Source organism: Dipodomys spectabilis, unplaced genomic scaffold (assembly GCF_019054845.1).
Source record: "Dipodomys spectabilis isolate Male_0828 unplaced genomic scaffold, ASM1905484v1 ptg000051l, whole genome shotgun sequence".
In the NCBI taxonomy this organism is placed as follows: domain Eukaryota; kingdom Metazoa; phylum Chordata; class Mammalia; order Rodentia; family Heteromyidae; genus Dipodomys; species Dipodomys spectabilis.
Genome location: NW_024870728.1, coordinates 2,062,898 through 2,079,665, shown reverse-complemented (window position 1 = coordinate 2,079,665; position 16,768 = coordinate 2,062,898). Strand labels below are relative to the sequence as shown.

Genomic DNA, 16,768 nt, shown 5'->3' with positions numbered 1-16,768 from the left:
AAGATTGTGTCTGTGCATGCACACACGTGTGCACACACTATTCTAGTGTTTGAACTCAGGGCTCTGTTCCTTAGCTTTTTTTTTCTGTTGTTGGTCCTGAGTCTTGAACTCAGAGTCCTGAGCTTTTTGCTCAAAGTTAGCGCTTTATCATTTTGAGCCACAGCTTCACTTAGTGTTTTTGAATGTTTAATTGGAGATAAGAGTCTCATGGGGACTTTTCTGCCTGGGCTGGCTTTGAACCATGATCCTCAGATCTCAGTCTCCCAAGTAGCTAGATGAGCCACCAGCACCGGGCTCTTCAATTTTTTTTGCCCTAGGTTAATGCTCTATTACTTGAGCTACAGCTCTACTGGCTTTTTGGTGGTTTACTAGAGATAAGAGTTTTTTGGAGGGGCTGGGAAGGTGGCTCAGTGGTAGAGTGCTTGCCTTGCATGCCTGAGGCCCTGGGTTCAATTCCTCAGTACCACATAAGCAAAAAGAAAAAAGCCAGAAGTGGTGTTGTGGTTCAAGTGGTAGAGTGCTAGCCTTGAGCTGAAGAGCTGAGGGACAGCGCCCAGGCCCAGAGTTCAGACCCCACGACTGGACCCCCCCCACAAAAAAAAAAAAAAGAGTTTTTTGGATTTGTCTGTCTAGGCTGGCTTTGAACCACGATCGTCAGACCTTAGCCTCCGGAGTAGCCAGGATTACAGGAGCAAGTCATCAGTATCCAGCTGTAATTCTTTTTTTCTTAAGGCAGGTAGGCAAGGTTGGCTGCGTGGAGACATGAAGCATTTTTTAGGAATTTCTTTCAGTACTGCAAAGTGTCCAGTCCCCAAAGAGGGTTCCCTCGGGGAACTGGGGGAGATACAGCTCAGGAAAAGGAGGAGATTGTTCCTCTCTAAGAAGTAAGATGAGGAAGGGGTAACAATACTCAACAAGAAATGTACTCATTGCTTGACTCAAGTAACTGTAACCCCTCTGTATAGCATCTTTACAATAAAATAAAATTTAAAAAAAGAAGGTAATATTTCAAGAGAGCAAGAGTAAACTGATTTTCACCCTTTTTTTTTTTTTTTTTTAATTCAAGCTAAGGGACTGGGAAGGTGGCTCAGTGGTAGAGTGCTTGCCTTGCATGCATGAGGCCAGGGTTTGATTCCTCAGCACTACATATACAGAAAAAACTGGAAGTTGTGCTATTGCTTAAGTGGTAGAGCACTAGCCTTGAGCTGAAATACTGAGAGACAGTGCCCAGACCCAGAGTTCAAGCCCACAACCGACAAATAAATAAATAAATAAAAATAAAAATAAATCAAGCTGGGTGCTGGTGGTTCACACCTGTAATCCTAGCTTCTCTGGAGGCTGAGATCTGTGGATTGAAGTTCAAAGCCAGCCTGGGCAGGGAAGTCTGTGAGATTCTTTTTTTGTCAGTTGTGGGGCCTGCGCTCTTCAGCTCAAGGTGAGCGCTCTAACACTGGAGCTACAGCACCACTTCCGCTTTTCTAGTGGTTTATTGGAGATAAGAGTCTCACGGACTTTCCTGCCCAGGCTAGCTTGGAACCATGATCCTCGGATCTCAGCCTCCTGAGTAGCTAGGATTACAGACAGGAACCACCCGTGCCCAGCTATCTGTGAGTCTTATCTCCAATAAACCACCAGAAAAATGGAAGTGGTGCTGTGGTTCAAGTGGTAGAGCGCTAGTCTTGAGCTGAAGAGTGCAGAGTTTAAGCCCTGTGACCAATAACAACAACAACAAATTTCAAATTTTGACCATTCATTCATTCATTCATTCGGTGCTATTCCTCTCTCTGAATTTTTGTACACAAGGCTAGCACTCTAATATTTGAGCCACAGCTCCACTTCTGGCTCTTTGGTGGTTAACTGAAGATAAGTATCTCACTGATTTTCCTGTCCAGGATGGCTTCGAACCTTTATCTCAGATCTCAGTCTCCTGAGTAGCACAGATGTTAGCCACCAGGGCCTGGCTAATTTTTTATACTTAAAAAGTAGTTTCGTTCTCAGTTGAGAGGATTTCCATCCTGGCTAGACTCAAACTGTGATCTTTCCAACCTCAGCCTCTCCAGGTTCGAGGATTACCAGTGCTCTGAACTGCTCTTGCGTGGCTTTAAAACGCTTTTGGAAGCCAGCACTGGTGGCTCACACCTGTGTTCCTAGCTAACCAGGAGGCTGAGATTTGAGTGTCAGGATTCAAAGCTAGGTAGGACAGGAAGAGTCTCACAGGGACTTTTCTTCCCTGGGCTGGTTTTGCACTGGATCCTCAGATCTCAGCCTCCTGAGTAGCTAGGATGACAGGCTTGTGTGTCCAGCAGGACCTTATGCTTTCTAAGCAAGCTAAGCAAATGCTCTACCACTTGAACCACGCCCTACTCCTTTTACTTTCATTTCTTAAATTTCAGATAGGATCTCCCACTTTGCCAGAACTGGTATTGGTCTGAAATCCTTCTACTTCTACCACTTGAGTGGAATTACAGGCATGAGTCATGACACTGGTTCTCAGAGGACTTGTAATTGTTGGCATTGAATGAAGGACCATGAAAGCTACAGCAGCCCAGAGGTTAGGGTCCTAAGCATTTGATATTCTCTGATATTTGAAATCCACTTGATGCTCTCTGACAGGCCTGAGAGTGCTACAGATGGATTCGTGTCACCCACCCTGGCTTCCTCTGACCACGGCCTAAAAGCTGTCTAGCCTGCCCCGGCCTGGTGCTTCCCCATCGTTCTTTCTCATAAAGTACATTTCTGGGAAGCAGCAACCAAGCCACTCAGGAAGAAGAGATATTGGTCCTTCTCTGGAGTAAAATGGAGTTGAAGTCTTACTATGTGACAAATGTGTTTTTTTTGTTTTTTTTTGCTGGTTGTGGGGCTTGAACTCAAGGCTGAAGCTCTGTCCCTAAACTTTTTTGCTCAAGCCTAGTGCTCTACCACTTTGAGCTACAGAGTTACTTTTGGTTTTCTAGTGGTTAAATGGAGAAAAGAGTTTCATGGACTTTCCTGACCCAGCTTAGAATCGTGATCCTCAGATCTCAGCCTCCTGAGTAGCTAGGATTACAGGTGTGAGCCACTGGTACCTGGCCAACAATACTTCTTCCCTCACAGACAGGTTCATTCCAGAAAAAAAGGAGAGAAATGGAAGCAGTGCCATGCTAAAGACTGTAGCAATATTTTAATTACATTATGTAATAATAATATCATAGTCTATTTTACAAGGTAAATGTATGAGAATGTATGAAATAGAAATGGTAGGAAAAGTAACTAAACATGGGTCAGGAACGGGAAGTTTTCCAAAACCAGGGGCCAAAGGAAGCCTGCAGGGCCCAGGGAGGCGGCGGCAAGGGGCGTGTGCAGTGTGGGCTCGTGGTATGCGTTTGCTCCCACGTTTGCACCAGGAAGGAGTAGAGGCGCGTCCCCTGCCCTGGTCTGGGGTTGGGAGTTTTGTCTGGTCAACGGAAGATGGCAGTTTAGGAGAAAAGAAGCCATCTGGTTACCTATACAGAGCTGGTCCCCGGCGGCCATAGGCAGGTCTGCGGCGACAGAATTGGGTGAAGTGTCAAAAATCAAATGTGTGGAGGAAAAAAGTAAACAGTTTTTCCTCCCCCCCAAACCCCAAATTCCTGAAGTGCACAGACGTTCTTCTCTCAGACGTAGAAAAGCCTCACTTTGGATGTGCTTACAAGAAGATCGTCATCAAAAAACTTTGTCTCTATGATGACGTTCCCCCTGCGGGAAAGAAGACAGGAGGGTGAGCCCTGGAAACCGGAAGGGGCGGGCCCTGCTCCGCAGGTGCTTCCTGTCCTGGTCCTTGGCCAGGCTGAGGCTCCAGCTAGAGCCGTAGCTGGGGCCACTGAAATTCTGGTCCAGAGTTGGGCATATAATCTCAGCACTGGAAGCTGAGGCAGGAAGATCACAAGTTCAAGGCCAGCCTGAGCTACACAGGGACATCTTTTGTCTATATGGGTGAGGTGTTTACATAGCACTTCACTTACAGGATGAGTGTGTCCCCATCGAGCCGAGAAACCAGACTATCTTCTGAGTACACTACCGCCCTTGGTAGAGCGCCCTGTATGAGTGGTAGAGAACCAGATCCCACGGATTTCTGGCTGGCCTACACATGGACTCGCGCAGAGCTTAGGCTGCTAGTCAAGGTAGGCACCTTTCAAAGAACAGCTGAGTCTGGCCTACCTTGATTTGGGGCAAAAACACTGTTGTTGTTTTTGGCTTGGCTGGCTTGTTTAGCTGGTGCTCCACCACTTGAACCATACTTCCAGCCCCACTTTTCCCTGGCTATTTTGGAGATAAGAGTCTAGCAAATTTCTCCCAAGGTTGGCTTGAGCCTCTAGCTCCCAGATCTCATTCCAATAGGTGTGAGCTACAGGTGTGAGCTACAAGTGCAGCTTAAAACAGTTTCTGAGAACTTGTAACCAAAATTACATTCTGAGTCACAAAAAGGACCGTGGCAGACTGTTAAGGTGATCCAGATAATACAGAAATACTAGGGGTCAGCAGCCAGGAGAAGCAGTGTATACTTTCTGCCAGTTCCCTTCCACGTGGTCTCATTTTATCTTTACTTCTTGAGGGATTTGTTCATTCTTACTGGAGAGATGAAACACTAAAGGTTCAGAAAGGTAAGGTATTATATCACTCAAGATGGCAGGTAAGGTACACTGGGAATTTAAATTTTTTTGGGGGTCTGGTCGTGGGACCTGAACTCTGGGCCTGGGCACTGTCCCTCAGCTTTTCAGCTCAAGGCTAGCGCTCTACCACTTGAACCACAACTCCACTTCCGGCTTTTTTCTTTTTGCTTATGTGGTGCTGAGGAATCGAACCCAGGGCCTCATGCATGCAAGGCAAGCACTCTACCACTGAGCCACCTTCCCAGCCCCTGCACTGGGAATTTAAAACATGATCTAATCTAAACTTTTATTTATTTGGTGCTGGGCCTGGGGCTTAAAACTCAGGGCCTGGATACTGTTCCTGAGCTTTTGGCTCAAGGCTGGCACTCTACTAGTTGAGCTACAGCTCCACTTCCAGCTTTTAAGTAATTAATTGGAGATAACCGTCATTTATTTCTTTGCCAGTGTGGCTTGAACTTTAGGCCTGGGCGCTGTCCCTCAGCTCTTCAGCTCAAGGCTAGCTCTCTACCACTTGAGCCGTAGTGCCACTTCCAGTTTTCTGGTGGCTTATTGGCGATAAGAGTCTCACAGATTTTTCTGCCCGGGTTGGCTTTGAATTGCAATCCTCAGACCTCAGTCTTCTGAATAGCTAGGGTCACAGGTGTGAGCCACCAGCGCCCAGCTATTTTTATTTTTATTTATTTATTCATTTATTATTTTTTTGGTTGGTCATGGGGCTTGAACGCTGGGCCTGCGTGCTGTCCCTCAGCTCTTCAGCTCAAGGCTAGCAAGCTACCACTTGAGCCAAAGCACCACTTCCGGTTTTCTGGTGGTTTATTGGAGATAAGAGTCTTAAGAACTTGCCTGCCCAGGCTGGCTTTGAACAGTGATTCTCAGGTATCAGCCTCTTGTGTAGCTAGAATTACAGGTACCCAGCCTAATCAGAACTTTGATTCTGCTCTGTCATGTTGCCTTCTTCACAGGACAGAAATCAGTAGCCTGTCACCTGTGACACCCTTGTGTATTCCTGTCCTATTTCTCCCTTATTCCTGGCCCCTGGATGAGACCCAGAGTCCCATCTGTCTGGCATGACTGCTTTGAGACACACCCCACAGTTTCCAGGGGCCTCACTCACGTTAGGACGCTGGCTGGCATCATCTGAGACTCGGGTGCGGCCTCTATCAGGGACTGCCAGGTGTTCGTGGAGTTAGGGATCACAAAGCCAAACTCGAAGAACCATTCTGAAGAAAGAAGGAAGAGCCAGTGAGCTGGCACCCCATACATGCCTAAGTCCTAAAGGACTATTTGTCCCCCACTTTAGGGCAAGGAAGCTGTCAGGCATCTACCAGGCCAGAGGCAAAAGAAAGTACATGAAGCCTCCTCCAGCAGCTCCAGCTCACACCGGAGCCTAGTTTTTTGTTTTTGTTTGCTGGTCCTGGAGCTTAAACTTGGGGAGTGGGCACTACTAGCCCTGAACTTTTGTGCTCAAGGCAAGTGCTCTACCACTTGAATCACAGCTCCACTTCTGGCTTTTTGTGGCTCATTAGAGATGAGTCTCATGGATTTTCCTGCCTAGGCTGGCTTCAAACCTGGATCCTCAGATCTCGGCCTCCTGAGTATCTAGGAGCCACCAGTGCCCAGCTAGAGCCTTACTTTTTAGGGAGTCTAGCAGGTGAGGTCTAAGCAGCAGCATAGTATATGGGGTACAGTCTCAGGAGTGTCATGGATGTGAACTTAAGCAGAGGTGGGCCTTTGCACTTGGAACCTTAGGTCTAAGGTGCCTACGAGATCTCTTTTCTGACATGCCAGAGCTCGGGAAGGGGGCTGAGGACGTTCCTCAGGCCTGACTGCGGCTGCTTCCTCTGCATCCTCCTCCACAGCATCAGGGTGCCACCAGGGCCCCCAGGGTCCCAGTCCTCCAAGGCCCTTGTCCTGGCTGGCCCTGTTGTAGTTTGTTTTCACTGGGGGTCCCCACGTTGCAGAGTGTAGGAATCCTATTGCAAACTGCCTGGCTGCCCGGCCGCTCGTCCGCCCCCCTCAGCCCTGCCACAGGGTGCGGCAGGCAATGGAGCACCTTCTAGGCATTGCCCTTTGAAGTAAACTTTTTGTTCCAGGCGGAACTTTTCCATTTGCTCGGCTGAAGAAAAGTTCAATTCTCGAGACACTGCCTTGCACTTGAGGATTTTCTTGGGTACACGGGCTGGAAGAGAAAAGATAGGTTGGAGCCATGCTAAGTGAAATTCACGTGACTGCACTGTTTGGGTTTCTGAGTCTCTTGTGGCTGATTTTGAGCGGGCTGCACACGTTACGTTTCAGATAAGGCCAGGGTAACCCCGTTACCCAAGGGAAGGCAGAAGGCCTGGGGGAGGGGAGGGGGGTCCGCTGTGTCTGGCCTGTGGCCAAAGGGACACCACAAAAGCACCTAGCTGCCCCAGCCAGGCACACGACTGCCCGTTCGGTGGCACCTTTTCTTTTACTTAGGGAAATGAAAATGAACATTTTCTTTGGTGGCAAAAAGAAGTTGAGATCTAAACTTGTATATTTGGGTATGTTCTAATGTTAAATTTTTAGCACAAAATGGATTTTGGGAAGTGGGAGAAAGAAATGTTTAAAAGAAAGAAAAGGAAACAAGAAAAAGTGCCAGCAACAGGTGTGTGTGTGTGTGTGCTATGCCTTCAGGGTCCACTGGCCTGTTAAATGGGCATTTACTTAGCTCCCTGATGTGAAGAGGTCACGGTGTATGCTCACAGGAGTACCTTCATGCTCCACCCCAGGGACAGACAAATCTTCTGTTCCTTGCCAGAGTATCTTCCCCGTCTCTGCATCCCGAAGGTTCATCCAATTTCTGATCAAATAGGATCAAGGAAAAATAAGGTTCTGATAGTGACTGTATATGAGGCGGCTTCACAACTGTCTATTTCCTTCCTGCCAGGCCGGCCCAGCGTCTACGTGTCATGATAGCAGATAGGGACATGCAGGAGAATCAAAAAGATAGCTAAAGGAAGAAGCAGAGACCCATAGGAGACGTTCCTAGAGCATAATTTAAAGATTGGCCAGGAACCGCTGGCTCACGCCGGTCATCCTAGCTACTCAGGAGGCTGAGATCTTAGGATTGTGGTTCAAAGCCAGCCCAGGCAGGGAAGTCTGTGAGACTCTAATCTCCAATTAACTACTAGAAAACCCAAAATGGGGGGCTGGAAAGGTGGCTCAGTGGTAGAGCGCTTGCCTTGCATGCATGAGGCCCTGGGTTCAATTCCTTAGCACCACATAAGCAAAAAGGAAAAAGCCCTAAGTGGCGCTGTGGCTCAAGTGGTAGAGCGCTAGCCTTGAGCTGAAGAGCTGAGGGACAGCGCCCAGGCCCAGAGTTCAGGCCCCACGACCGGATCTCCTCCCTCCAAAAAATCAAAGGGCTGGGAAGGTGGCTCAGTGGTAGAGCGCTTGCCTTGCATGCCTGAGGCCCTGGGTTCGATTCCTCAGCACCACATAAGCAAAAAGAAAAAAGCCGGAAGTAGCACTGTGGCTCAATTGGTAGAGCGCTAGCCTTGAGCTGAAGAGCTGAGGGACAGTGCCCAGGCCCAGAGTTCAGACCCCACGACCAGACCCCAAAAAAAACAAACCCCAAAATGGTGCGGTGGCCCAAAGTGGTAGAGTGCTAGTTTTGAGCTGAAGAGCTCAGAGTTTCAAGCCCCATTGCAAAAAAAGAAAAAGAGTTGCAGTTTCAGCTCCCGAGTCTGGTGTGTCCCTGGCTGGTCAGCTATACATTTCCCCAATAAAGTCATCTTTTTACAAAAAAAAAAAAAAAAAAGAAATAAATAAAGAAAGAGAAAATGAAAGACTGCACTTACCTAGAAACTGACAGAAAGGGAAACAGTATAAATAAATAAATAAATAAATAAATTTGCCAACGGAATCTGGCCAGTCAACATAAAGGAACATGTATCAGGCATTCCAAGGAAATGACTTCTGTAGAACTCAGAACAATGAAGGCCATAGTCCATTAGCTTCACCCATGGCACAGGACTCTCAAATAGCTACAGGCTAGCTTAGGAAGTCTAGGAGTCTCCATTTCCACCCATAAAAACTGGGCCTGTCATCTCAGCAACAGGAAGCCTAAAATAGGTGGATTGTGGCTCTGGTACACACCCAGGTGGGAGGTACAATGCTATTTCAACTAACCAGTACAAAGAGTCATGGCTCAAGTAGTAGAGGGGCAGGTTAGCAAGGGTGAGGCCCTGAGTTCAAACCCCTGTACTGTTGAGAGAGAGAAAGAGAGAGAGAGAGACAGCCAGGCGCCAGTGGCTCATGCCTGTACTCCTAGCTACTCAGGAGGCTGAGATCTGAGGATCTCGGTTCAAAGCCAGCCTGGGCAGGAATATCTGAGACTCTTTTTTTTTTTTTTTTTGCTGGTCATGGGGTCTGAACTCTGGGCACTGTCCCTCAGCTCTTCAGCTCAAGGCTAGTGCTCTACCACTTGAGCCACAGCACCACTTCCAGCGTTTTCTGCTTATGTGGTGCAGAGGAATCGAACCCAGGGCCTCATGCATGCAAGGCAAGCACACTACCACTGAGCCACCTTCCAAGCCCCATCTATGAGACTCTTTTTTTTTTTTGTTTTTTGAGTCCGGTCATGGAGCCTGAACTCTGGGCCTGGGCGCTGTCCCTCAGCTCTTCAGCTCAAGGCTAGCGCTCTACCACTTGAGCCACAGCGCCACTGCCGGCTTTTTTCTTTTCTCTGCTTATGTGGTGTTGAGGAATCGAACCCAGGGCCTCATGCATGCAAGGCAAGAGCTCTACCACTGAGCCACCTTCCCAGCCCCATCTATGAGACTCTTATCTCCAATAAACCACCAGAAAACTGGAAGTGGCGCTGTGGCTCAAGCAGTAGGGTGCTTGCCTTGAGCTGAAGAGCACAGGGACAGTGCCTAGGCCGAGTTCAGGCCCCATGACCGACCCAAAAAAAAAAAAAAAGGAGAGACAGACAGACAGAGAGATAGAGAGACACAGAGCCCTCAACACGGTGGCTCATGCTTATAATAGCAGCATCTTTGGAGGTGGGAATCCAGAGGATCATGGTTCCAGGTTAGCCTGGGCAAACACTCAGAAGACCCCATTTCAATCAATGAAAGCTGGGTATCATGCTAGCTACTCACGAAGAATAAGTAGTGTTGGATTATGATCCAGACTGGCCCTGGGCATAAGGACAAGACCTACTAAAAGAATACCTAAGGGTCTGGAAAGGTGGCTTACTGGTAGAGTGCCTGCCTAGCATGCATGAAGTCCTGGGTTCAATTCCTCAATACCACATACATGGAAAAAGCCAGAAGTGGGACTATGGCTCAAGTGGTAGAGAGTTCAAGCCCCAGGACTGGCAAAAGAAAATAACAAGAACAAAAAAAAAACCCTAAGGAAATGAAGATGGAGATGAAGATCACAGTTTGAAGCCAGCCTGGGCAGAAAAGTCTGTGAGACTCTTTCTAATAAACGACTCATAAAAAGCCAGAAGTAGTACTGGGGCTCAAGTGGTACAGAACTAGCCTTGAGTTTAGGGATAGCACCCAGGCCCAGAGCTCAAGCCCCAGGACTGGCAACAAAACCAAACAAAACCTAAGGCAGGAGGGCTAGAGGCATGACTCAAATGGTAGATTACCTACCTAGCAAATCTAGGCCTTGAGCTCAAAATCAGTGGCATCAGGCAATACACATGCTCTTATTTTTACTTTATTTATTTATTTAATCAGCCATGGGCCTGAACTCTGGGCCTGGCACTGCCCCTCAGCTCTTTAGCTCAAGGCTACCACTTGAGCCACAGTGCCACTTCTGGCTTTTTCTGCTTATGTGGTACTGAGGAATCTAACTCAGGGCCTCATGCTTTCAAAGCAAGCACTCTACCACTAAGCCCTACACGTTTTTTTTGTTTGTTTGTTTTTGGGTCCGGTCATGGGGCCTGAACTCTGGGCCTGGGCGCTGTCCCTCAGCTCTTCAGCTCAAGGCTAGTGCTCTACCACTTGAACCACAATGCCACTTCCAGCTTTTTTCTTATGTGGTGCTGAGGAATCGAACCCAGGGCCTCAGGCATGCAAGGCAAGCGCTCTACCACTGAGCCACCTTCCCAGCCCCCTACACATGGTTTTAAAAGATATTTTTAGCCTGGTGCTGGTGGCTCATGCCTGTAATCCTAGCTACTTAGGAGGATGAGATTTGAGGGTCGCAGTTCAAAGCCAGCCTTGGCAGGAAAGTCCATGAAACTCTAATCTCTAATAAACTACCAGAAAACCAGAAGTGGTGCTGTGGCTCAAGTGGTAGAGTGCTTGCCTTTAGCTGAAGAGCTCAGGGACAGTGCCCAGGCCCAGAGTTTAAGCTCCATGACATTAAAAAAAAAAAAAAAAGTTTATATTCTCCCAGTAAACTGGTGCCAATATCCGTGAGAATGACAGGCCAAGCAAGGAAGCTGACGGCATGCGATCGGGACGGGAGGGATGGCATACACAAGTGGGGTTCTCCAGTGAGCGTGAGGAATGCGTAAAACACACCATGTTTGCATGGAAAGGAGAGCTATGCAGTTAGGGAGATCCAGAGGTCAGAGTGAATAGTGGAGAAGTCCTAAACAAGCAAACAAACAAAAACAACACAGGACTGCTACTGACAAGGGCGAGTGCCAGGTAGCTCCAGGAGGAGGAAGTAGTCAGAGAGCGCCACAGCTTTCACTGCTGATGTGGCTGCGGGATCTCGGCTTCCCGTACAGGTACTCCAGGAAGACAGGGAAGAGCAGGGTGTTCAGGCCTGAGAAAGTCCTGTCATTTCCACAGCGGGGACTCAATACATAATGCCCAGCCTGAAGCACTGAACGCAGCCTCCCTGTGGTTCCAAACCAGCCCAGGGAAAAAAGTTCATGAGACTCAACAGAAGAGAAGCCGGGAATGGTGGCACACACCTATCATTTCAGCTCCAGCGGGAAGTGTTTAACAGGTGGATCCAGGACTCTTCTCAAAATAACTACCGCAGAAACCATGGAGGCACGGCTCAGAGGGAGAGTGTCTACCTAGCAAGCATGAGGTCTTGAGGAGGCAACAATGCTTGATGAGAAATGTACTCGTTGTCTTGCCCAGGTAATTGTAATGCCTGTGTACCGTATTCTTACAATAAAAAACAAACAGAAGAATGAGATCTTGCATTCAAACTCCTGTATTATCCAAAAAAAGAACATTTTAAAGTTTCCTATGTGACAATCTGTGGACAATAAAGATCCCTAATTTTATTATAAGGGAGAGAAGCCAAAAACATATGATTGATCTCTGTAATGTAAGTATCCTTTTCTTCATAAATATTCAGGTTAAGGACTTAACTGATTATCTTTGGGAGATCTATCTCTCTATCATCTATCTATCTATCTATCTATCTATCTATCTATCTATCTATCTATCTATCTATCTATCTATCTATCTGCCTACCTTTCTTTGTGCTGGGCCTGAGGCTTGACCTCAGGGCCTGGGTGATGTCCCTGAGCTTTTGTGCTCAAGGCCAGTGCTCTACCACTTGAGCCACAACTCCATTTCTGGCTTTTGGCTGGTTAATCAGAGATCAGAGCTTTATAAACTTTTCTGCCTGGGCTAGCTTTGAGCCATGATCCTCAGACCTCAGCCTACTGAGTAGCTATGAATAACAAGTGTCTTCCTCCTGTGCCTGGCTTGAGAACAATTTTATAAATCATACAAATGCAAACCCATGATAGCCTTAATAAGTAAAAAACAAAAAAGCAGTAACTCTGTTGGTAACTTTTTTTTTTTAGTGGTTCATTAGGGATAAGAGTTACAGACTTTGCTGAACTGGATCCTCAGATCTCAGCCTCCTGAGTAACTAAGATTACAGCCGTGAGCCACTGGTGCAGGGCAGGTTAGTAACTTTAGTGTTTGGGGGATGTAGCTCTGTGATTGTGTGTCTAGTGAGAGTCACAAAACCCTGGCTTTAGTCTCAGCACCACCACCAAAAATCCAAAAACACCTCTCCCCTCACAAAACACCCTCAAATCCAGAAAAATAACCCCCCAATACTTAAAAACAAATTTTCGATGGGTGTGATGGTCCACACTTGTACAGCTTAGCTACTCCAAAAGGTAGAGGCTGGAGCACTGCCATCCCGGCTACCCAGTAAGACTGCCTCAACAAAAACCCAGACCAAACCAAACCAGAAACAACGAGAATAGCTGGTAACATTTGGTCAAAAAACTGTTAGGAGTGAAAGGTGAACAGTGATGACTGACCAGCATCGCTCAAAGAATTTTTGCTTTAATAGCTCTTTGCTAACTAGATTTTCAGGGAAAAAGTTTTAAGACTCACAGGTCAAATCACTTCCAATCTTGAGGAGGATTAGGTGGACAAGCTTTAAAGACTGGGGACTGGAGTACTATTTATAACACCAACCTCTGGGTCAGCCAGGTCTTTTCTCATTTAGACTCTGTTGATCTGTGCCCAAGGTAAGTCCACAGAAAACACTCTTTTACCACTAGAAGCTTCCTATTCAGAGGAGAGCAGTCCCTGGAATTGAGACTCTCTTATATGTAACCAGGCAGAAGTCAGAAGCATTCTCACATGTAAAAGTAAAAAGAGTATGTTTAATTTAGCTTCTGACCCAAAGCAATAGTTCATAAAGCATTAAGATGGTAAAAGGAACAAAACAAACAAACAAACAACAAAAAAGAATTTAGAATATCTTAGCTGGGTGCCAGTGGCTCAAGCCTGTAATCCTAGCTACTCAGGAGGCTGAGATCCGAGGATTGCGGTTCAAAGTCAGCCCTGGCAAGGCAAGTCCATGAGACTCTTAGCTCCAATTAACCACCAGAAAACTGGAAATAGCGCTGCAGCTCAAGTGGTAGAGCGCTTGCCTTGAGCTGAAGAGCTGAGGGACAGTGCCCAAGCCCAGAGTTCAAGCCCCACGACTGACCAAAAAGAAGAAGAAAGAAGAAGAAATCAGCAGAAGAAGAAGAAAGGAGGAGGAGGAGGAGGAGTGAAAAAGAAGAGAAGAATATTTTGCAACAACTACCTAGGAGCATTTGGCATTTGGAATGACTATACTGGCTGGTCAATATCAGTTTCCAGGTAACAGATCTACTCTACGTATCACGGTGTCATGTTAGAACACCACTGACTGAAGAAGGAAAAGGGAGAAGTAGAGAGGAGAATGAGAATGGGGAAGGCAAAGGGGTGAAGAGCGAAGAGAAACACATAGAGGAGAAGATACATGGGCAGGAGTAAAAGGAGAAAAAGGTGTATACACACGTAATTTAACTTGCCTAGATTTTAGTTTGTGAATGTCAACAATAGAAGACACTGAGACCTTCCAGTGGTACCAGCACCACATAAAATGCCTACAAAAGAGGTTTCCAAGGGGCCTGGGAAGGTAGCTTGGTGGTAGAGCGCTTGTCATGCATGCATGAGGCCCTGGGTTCAATTTCTCAGCACCACATAAGCAAAAAGAAAAAAGCCAGGGGCTGGGAAGGTGGCTCAGTGGTAGAGCGCTTGCCTTGTATGCCTGAGGCCCTGGGTTCGATTCCTCAGCACCACATAAGAAAAAAGCCGGGAGTGGCGCTGTGGCTCAAGTGGTAGAGTGCTAGCCTTGAGCTGAAGCAGCTCAAGGGGCCTTGAGGGGCAGCGCCCAGGCCCAGAGTTCAGGCCCCATGACCAGACCCCCCCCCCCCCGCCAAAAAAAAGAGTTTTCCAAGTAGTTTAAGTTACAATAAGAATGTGGGATATTATATCATAGTTATTCAGGACTGCAAGGCAAAAAAACGATGGGAATAACTTCTTGCCAATTATGTTCAAATTATCTAATAGCACGCATTGTTTTATTCTCTCTAGTCTTCAATAAGGGAAATATAACTGAAAGTTTGGTTGTATTAACATTTGACGGATTTTAGGCACTCAAAACTTTGTCATTCCTAGAATATTTATCATCTTTTATTTTGCTCATATAGTAATCTCCATCCCTTTCATATTTACTTATTAAAGACTACAGAGAAATTAGGAATTTACCTTGCTGTCATTTGTGCTGGTACTGGAGCTTGAACTTATGACCCTGTATGGCTGGTACTTTACCATCTGAGCCATAGCCCTAATCTAGTTAATTGGTGATAGAATCTCAGACATTTCTGCCTGGGTTGCCTTTGAATCTTGATCCTCTGATCTCAGCCTCCTCAGTAGCTAAGATTACAGGTGTGAGCTACACATGCCTGGCTTTTTTTTGGGTTGTGAGATGAAGTATTATTACTTAGCCCAGGACGGCCTTGAATTCAATATCCTCTTGCCTCAGCCTAAGTGTTATGATTATAGGCATGAATCACAATGCCTGTTCTGATGTCAAATTCTACTTTTATTTCTCTTTCTATTCATATATATATGTGTGTGTATATATATTCATATATATGTATATATATATGTATGTATGTATAATGCTGGTACTAGGGCTTGATCAAGATCCATTGTACACTACGTAAAAAATGAACCACATCACTTGAGGGTAGGAATGGTTTGGGGAAAGATGGGGGGAGAATAAAGGGAGGGGGAAAGGGTGACATTGATCAAGATGCATTGTACTTATAATTTGACTTCTGGAATTGAAACTCCTCTGTATAATTACCTAATAAAATAAGTAAATATTTAAAAAATAGTATGGCTTTTAAGCTAAAAATAGTTTTCTTTTTCATTTCTTTTTCGTTGAGAGTTTTCACTGTACTTGTACTATTTGAAAATGTTAAAATCTGTTTAATCACTACTTATTTAAAAAAATAGGCAGGGGCTGGGAAGGTGGCTCAGTGGTAGAGCGCTTGCCTTGCATGCATGAGGCCCTGGGTTCGATTCCTCAGTACCACATAAGCAGAAAAAGCTGGAAGTGGCACTGTGGCTCAAGTGGTAGAGCGCTAGTCTTGATCTGCAGAGCACAAGGACAGCACCCAGGCCCAGAGTTCAGTCCCCATGACCGGCAAAAAAAAAAGGCCTAATTCTTCCTATCCTAGATTACATAGATTTCTTCCTTCCATTGGAAACATTTCTTTCTTTTTTTTTTTTTGTCGGTCATGAGGCCTGAACTCTGGGTCTGGGCGCTGTCCCTCAGCTCTTCAGCTCAAGGCTAGCGCTCTACCACTGGAGCCACAGTGCCACTTCTGGCTTTTTCTGTTTATGTGGTGTTGAGGAATCGAACCCAGGGCCTCATGCTTGCAAGGCATGTACTCTACCGCTGAGCTACCTTCCCAGCCCATGTCTGTATCTCTTAACTAATGAGCATTTAAAACTCAGCTTCCTCTTGTAAACTGCTCTTCCTCAATAGCATTTCTTGTCTTCTGTCTCATTTGGAACAGTAGTTGCCAGTTCCCTTATTTGGTTATAGGTTTCTTTTTTTTTAATTTTTTTTTTTTTTTTTTTGGGTCCGGTTGTGGGGCCTGAACTCTGGGCCTGGGCGCTGTCCCTCAGCTCTTCAGCTCAAGGCTAGCTCCCTACCACTTGTGAGCCACAGTGCCACTTCGGCTTTTTCTGCTTATGTGGTACTGAGGAATTGAACCCAGGGCCTCAAGCATGCAAGGCAAGCATTCTACCACTGAGCCAACTTCCCAGCCCCAGATAGAGTTCTGACAGAGGTAATGCTATTTGTTTGGCTATATTGATTTAGAACTTTCTAGTATACCAAAGTATTCAGGAAAAAAAAATCACATGTTTCTTCTGGGTTGTACATAGAGAAACTGCCTAGAAATTAGTAGGGATATTTTATATAAAGATAGCCAATATTATTATTATTATTATTATTATTATTATTTTGTTTTGTTTTGTTTTTGGGTCCGGTCGTGGGGCCTGAACTCTGGGCCTGGGCGCTGTCCCTCAGCTCTTCAGCTCAAGGCTAGCGCTCTACCACTTGAGCCACAGCGCCACTTCTGGCTTTTTTTTCTTTTTGCTTATGTGGTGCTGAGGAATCGAACCCAGGGCCTCATGCGTGCAAGGCAAGCGCTCTACCACTGAGCCACCTTCCCAGCCCCTATTATTATTATTTTATAGAACACTCTCCTTTTTTTTTTTTCCCTGTCCTGAGGCTTGAACTCAGGACCTGAGCACAGTCCCTGAGTTTCTTTGCTCAAGGCTAGGACTCTACCACTTGAGCCACAGCTCCACTTCAGTCTTTTG

The 16,768-nt window shown here is 46.3% G+C and overlaps 1 protein-coding gene across 2 annotated transcripts in view; it reads right to left on the bottom strand.

The window, feature by feature from the left end:
- Positions 1–3,136: 3,136 nt before the first annotated feature.
- The window catches only part of Pde6d (phosphodiesterase 6D), a 48,626-nt gene continuing 34,994 nt past the window's right edge, over positions 3,137–16,768 (bottom strand). The window contains exons 1-5 of one of the 2 annotated variants that reach the window (XM_042679047.1): positions 10,040–10,044; positions 7,364–7,452; positions 6,682–6,807; positions 5,743–5,848; positions 3,137–3,714 (exon numbers count right to left, since the gene is read on the bottom strand). In XM_042679047.1, coding sequence (XP_042534981.1) covers positions 3,633–3,714; positions 5,743–5,848; positions 6,682–6,807; positions 7,364–7,445 — 396 coding nt within the window. In that variant the 5' untranslated portion in view covers positions 7,446–7,452; positions 10,040–10,044 and the 3' untranslated portion in view covers positions 3,137–3,632. Of the gene's footprint in view, positions 3,715–5,742; positions 5,849–6,681; positions 6,808–7,363; positions 7,453–10,039; positions 10,045–16,768 lie in introns of those variants that run through there. The other variant, XM_042679046.1, reaches the window with a different exon arrangement.